The sequence below is a fragment of the Anabrus simplex genome, chromosome 7 (genome assembly GCF_040414725.1).
Source record: "Anabrus simplex isolate iqAnaSimp1 chromosome 7, ASM4041472v1, whole genome shotgun sequence".
Classification (NCBI taxonomy): Eukaryota; Metazoa; Arthropoda; class Insecta; order Orthoptera; family Tettigoniidae; genus Anabrus; species Anabrus simplex.
In genome coordinates this window covers 289,792,737-289,798,736 of record NC_090271.1, presented here as the reverse complement: position 1 = coordinate 289,798,736, position 6,000 = coordinate 289,792,737, and the positions used below count along the sequence as shown (strand labels likewise).

General features: G+C 41.0%; 1 protein-coding gene across 1 annotated transcript in view; it reads left to right on the top strand.

Annotated features, from left to right (window-relative positions):
* The first annotated feature begins 1,629 nt into the window (after positions 1 to 1,629).
* chic (profilin chic) overlaps positions 1,630 to 6,000 on the top strand; it is a 55,969-nt gene continuing 51,598 nt past the window's right edge. The window contains exon 1 of the mRNA XM_067151727.2: positions 1,630 to 1,834. Within this exon, the coding sequence (XP_067007828.1) occupies positions 1,724 to 1,834 (111 nt within the window). The 5' untranslated portion in view covers positions 1,630 to 1,723. The remainder of the gene's footprint in view (positions 1,835 to 6,000) is intronic.

The window sequence follows — 6,000 nt, the reverse complement described above, 5'->3', positions numbered from 1 at the left end:
GGGATTTCAGGACAAAGAGTAGTGTATCAGAAATGTTAAAGGAACTTGGGTGGGAAACTTTAAGTAAGAGAAGGGAGAAAACTAGACTTATAGGATTATATAGAGCCTATACAGGAGACGAAGCATGGAGAGATATCCGTGAGAGGGTTCAGTTGGAAAATAATTATATCGGCAGGACTAACCACAAATATAAAATTAGAAGGAATTTTAGCAGAAGCGATTAAGGTAAATTGTCTTTCATTGGGAAGGACGTGAAGGAGTGGAACAGTTTACTAGGGGTAGTGTTTGATCTTTTTCCAATATGTGTACAGATATTCAAGAAGAGAATAAACAGCAACAGTGAGAATATAAATGTTAGAGGGCATTCAACCAGTGCAGTTATTGTAAATAAAAAATGTGTGTGCATAAATTAACTCCATCCCCTGTTCTAAGGAGTTCGGGCAGCCGAAGTAGGGGACTCCCTGTAGGGGTGAAGTATAGTGGGGACTTCGAGGGCCCTGGGACCGCTACGGTAGCTGTGAAGGCCCTTCAGGAACTCTGAAAAGTGGTGACAAAAGGGGCTCTGGTTAAGACGCAGCAGGTCGTTATGCTACTTAGGTTCCAAAATAGGTAAAAAAAATAAATAAGTAAATAAATGCAATGTAAATTTTAATCTTATACCAGTTGTAATTCCACTACTGTATATGAGTTGACTGTGTTTGTAAGTACAGGATATATTATAAGTAGAATTTTGTAAACGTTATAAATTTATTAAGGATGAGCTGTGTGTTAAATAGAAAAAAATTGTTAGCGTAAATTGAATAATATTTTATTCAAGGAAAATTTTCCTTCTCTCTTGTTAATTTAAAATTTAGTGCTTGACAATAATGTCTTTTAGTGTACCATTTGCCACACAGGTAGACACCTCATTTTCAAATAAAGAGAATTTGATTTGAATATAATGGTTTAAGAAGCTACTTCCAGCTGCATTAATACTCTACAAGATTTATCGTAAAAGAGAACCACTGTTGCGATGTTCACGCAAGACGGGAAACGAGCAAATTAGAGCTGTGGCACACCGTGACTAGGTTCGCAGTGCATGGTTTCCACCGTATGTTATGTAGTAGATCAACGTTTCAGTACCCTGACTCCGACTGTGTATTCTCTTTCTGCGGGGAGCCATGTGGTAGATACCATGCCATTTCCTGTATATAGAGACAGGAATCACTGTTTAATAATGATTTAATACAATTGTAAGACTGAATGTGTATTTATATGGCCACTGGCTGCAATTAAACTTTTATTCATCCATATAATTTAGATAATACGATGTGTTTAGAGAATGTGAAGTTTAGCTAGACTCTTTTTATATTGTCTGAATTCTGTTTCTGTGATAGGTTGCCGTTAGAAGTTCATTTCCTCTCACTGCGGATTTTGGAACTACTATGGCCTATTTGAACCGGAAATCCCTGCGAGAAAATATATCGTATTTTATTTTATGGTGAAACAGTTTGGAGTGATACTTACTTAAATCTTAAATAATTTTAAGAATTCTGTTCTCAGACCTGCGACGGATTTTCTTCTTTTAAGATTTTGGTATAATTCTGCACGAAAGTATCATATGATTAACGTAGTCTTGTGACACTGGACCTTTGGGCAGCCGTGGTGACTTCAGTAGTGTTCGGGTGAAGATAGTGTTGGAAAGTTTGTGTGTGTCTGACGGCATCTTAACTTTGTGTTCACCATGAGCTGGCAGGATTATGTTGATAAGCAATTGCTAGCATCGCGGTGTGTGACAAAAGCTGCAATTGCTGGACATGATGGAAATGTATGGGCAAAATCGGATGGATTTGAAGTAAGTACTCCCAATCTTGGTTGATACTTGTTCGGCTGATCTGGCAACCCCTCGGTTGCGTTGACGTTACCGGCTTCGGCCTGTGGAGTTATGAACATATGCAACGACGTTCATTTGCTGCTACGGCTTGATTTAGTTTCATGGTACTTAATATTTCGACTTCTGCATTTGTTCCAACATCTGAAGGGCCTTTCTTCTCTAACGTTAGCGCCGCGTTGGGTGTGGGCCTTCTGTGTTCTGCTGTCAAGCATCATAATAAGATTTTTACCTTTCTGGAAAACATTTTGTCGTTGCCTTTTAAGACTCAGGATGATATTTTACATGTTCAGTTAGCGGTTGAGCGTAGTTGCTTTGCGGGAGATTTGGGTGAAGTATGAGAAGAATTTTCCGGTATGTGTCAAAATGGCGGCATTTGATGTAACGACGTGGAGCGACATGATTTTTGTTACATTTTAAGATTATGTAGGTTTAGAGTGTGATTCGAGTGAAAGTGGGCGCTTCATTATAGCTTCGATCTCAAGTGCACTTCTGAAACGGATCTCTTCGCTTTCATTTGGCAGTGATGGAATTTAATTCCTCCGTGGAGTTTCAGAAGTATCGGGTTGTCTCAGTTTGTGTACGATAGTGAAAATCCGAGTCGTTAACTACTGGATATGAATTCTGATATTTTTCCTGAAAATACTTTAGTTCAATTAACCGGATGTTTACTTTTGTGTGTCGCCAATACCAGTCTTTGTTAGAAGGCTTACAGTTCATGTGTGGTCTGATTGTTGGGTGCAAGGAAAATTACGAAGAAATCAGACATGTGCGTGGTTCTGGGGACTTGAGGCCATAGCGGGACTTCAATGTTTGTATGTTTGGCCATTAACTGGAACCATGTGGTATCTCTAAGCAATGTAGATGTACTTGACACCATATGGATTTGGGAAGAGCAGGCCCAGAAGTTTTAGCCTTGCAGAATTATATCAGAAGTGAGGTTAGATTCCTTAAACTATTTACTCTTGTTACTGGAAGACTCGATATATGAAAAGATTTCATTGATTCAGCTTTTTTTCTAGCATGCAAGGGTTGTGTAAGATAAAAATAAGGCCTATTTATGATGGTGCACAATCATTGGCTGAATAGGTGAAAAATGATGCGACTTTTTTTAAACATAGCAAATTGCGGTGAAATAAGTCCAGTTAACATGTTCTTTTTTTATTTCATTACTAACCATTCTTTTAGTAACAGGAAACCAAAAGCTTATGCTACAGTACCGATGTTTTTCTGTGGTGATCAATGTATGGATAGTTAGAACTGAATTATTCAGAATTTCCCCCCCCCCCAGGATCAAGACAGTGTTGTGCTTAGCATATCCCTGTATGTGGTTGAAATGCGAGTGTCCATCTCGCTAGGATTGTAGCATATGTTAATCCGGTTTGCAAGGGAACATCAGCCCTGGTTTGTAGAACAATCTTGATCTGTTCTCTTTAGAATACTACCTCTTTTCCAGGCCAAGAAAGGATTTCAAAAGTCACAAGAGTGGTATTTAGCAATTAATTTCTCTACATATCTTTTGCGGAATGCTCTATTATGGTATGGGGCGGCATCCAGTATGCATACACTGAGCTCTTTTTTCTCCCTACAATCAATGGCAAAGACTATGTATGCATAAGGGTATAAGAGTGTCCTGGCACTATGCAGGGTCACAAGCTGAAACAAACTTCTTACCTATGTATGATAAAACCAGACTACACATCGCGTAAACCGTAATTTTCTTCTTTGCTATTTTAAGTTATTTATATTACACAGACACCAGCAGGTCAGCATGGTGATGATCGGATATGGCACAGCTAGGACTAGGATAGAAGAAATTGTGGCATCAATTAAGGTACAGCTTCAGCATTGCCTAATATGAAAGTGAAAAACAATATTCGGGGCTGCCCGACAGTGGAGGTGAAAGGCTCCTCTCCCAAAAGCAGGATCACAGCTATGTGACCCTAACCATGTAGTCAACTGTCTGTGCACACACTTCCCATACGGGAAAGCAGTGGTGGCTATTGTTCTAAGAGGAATTACAACCAAAAGTTGGCAGCAGTGCTATTCTACTTTACTTGAAGTCTGAGTAAGTTTAGTCTTTTTTACAATGGTGCAGGATATATGCATTGACTATGCTTATGTCCAGCAACAGGGTAGAATTTCAGTAAGGATTGAATTACTTTTATAGCATGATAATGATGTAATATGTTGGAAATCTTAAGTGGATTACCTTGTAGAGGAGAGATGTGTTCACTGCGACAGTTAAGAACCCACCCGCCGTCCCCCAGAAGTTATTTTGCTTTTATAACTTAATACAGTTTATCACGCGCCATAGTCCATTGCCTAACTACGTACCAGCATTACTATTGGGTTAGACACAATGGGATACGTCACTCCTAGCAATGACGTGAATGAATTCCGTTACCAAACCGCGCACAAGAAATACAACTGCACAATAAGTACAATGCAATGAATGCAATTTGTAAAGAAAGAACTCTATTCAATTCACCTTAATGTAGGGGAGGGTACAGCACTCTTCCGGCTTTAAAAAACTCGTGCTTCTCCCTATGCTTGATCGTATGGTTTTGTCACTAACCTACCCTAACCAATCCAGACCAATAGAGGTGTCACGCGAGATACTAGAGGCCTAGGGCTGTGAACCAGTTTGCTTGATCCAGACTAATGGTCTAACCAATCCAGATCAATGGAGGTGTCACGCGGAATACTAGAGGCCTAGGGCTTCTAACCTGGGGGCACTCCTTTGCTTGTTCCAGGCCAATGGCATAACCTATCCATACCAATGGCTTTGTCACGAGATTCGTAAATTCAAAAGTAGTGCCGCTGCACTTGGACTACTTCTTTACATGAGCAGTTGGTAGCTCTGTCCACCGCACGATCAAGCCTACGTGATACCAATATAAATGGTCCGTTATTGGGCATTATAAATTTTCCAGCTAACTCACTCCTGGTTGCCAGCGTTTCGCCCTCGTGTGCTAGGCTAGCTCATCAGTTGGTACCTAGCACACCTACCAAGACGCTGGCTAGTGCATACCGTGGAGGCCACTGCGTAGGCTAATTGTAGCCACCGGCAGTGCCAATGCACTATGAGACACTTTGTCCCATCATCAAAAATTGATGCCTGCCTGGCCATCAGATGATAGATGTTGATTCCCATAGGGAATCTGAAATATTTGTTCCGAATGAGTAGGTGTGCTAGGTACCAGCTGATGAGCCCAGCCTAGCACACAAGGGCGAAACGCTGGCAACCAGGAGTGAGTTAGCTGGAAAACTTACAATGTCCAATAATGGACCATTTATATTGGTATTATAAACTTACTCATTCAGAACAAATATTTCAGATTCCCTATGGGAATCAACATCTATATCGAGCCTACATGAGCGAGAGAGAAACAAATGACAGTGCAATCGCGCCTAGATGCGTGCGGTAGAAAATGTGAGTTATTCTGAATTTTTTTCCTTCCCTAGCGTAGACTATCTACTCCTAGTGTCAATATATACAGAAATATATATTTTCTAGTACCAGCACTACTAGTGTAACCTAAGTATTAAACAGAGGACAGTCACTTCGCATGCGCCAAATAGCGGTGCTTCGTGTTACTAACATTGCAGGGGGGACTCTGTGGTTATGCTCTGTATGGGAACTCCTGTGGGTGGTGTCTGTAGAATAACACCCATGGGAGCCCTTACTGTCGCAGGAGGTAACTAAAAGGTGCCTCAGGTGCGCTTAACTTGGAAGCGTGGGTTGGTGACCCCGGTGCCGTTAGCAGAGTCCTGGCACTGCTTCCACTTGTGCCAGGCTCCTCGATTTCATCTATCCAACCTTACTTGGTCAACCCTTGTTCTTTTCCAACCCCGACGGTATTAGGTATCTAGGCCTAGGGAGTCACTTAATTTTACGCCTTCATGGCCCAAGACTTTCTTGGGTTTTTTCCATGATTTTTTCCTGATAGTGGATGTGTAATGTACACCCCTCCAGGCTAGTGCTATCTGGTAGCGTTCTAGGCAAGTGCTTAGAACAGCTGGTTTTTCGTGCATGCAGAATTGTCAGCTCATGACCTTGACACGCTTGAACTAAAGGTTAAAAATTGGAATGTTGGATTATCAATATTTCTGCAGGTTTCACAATA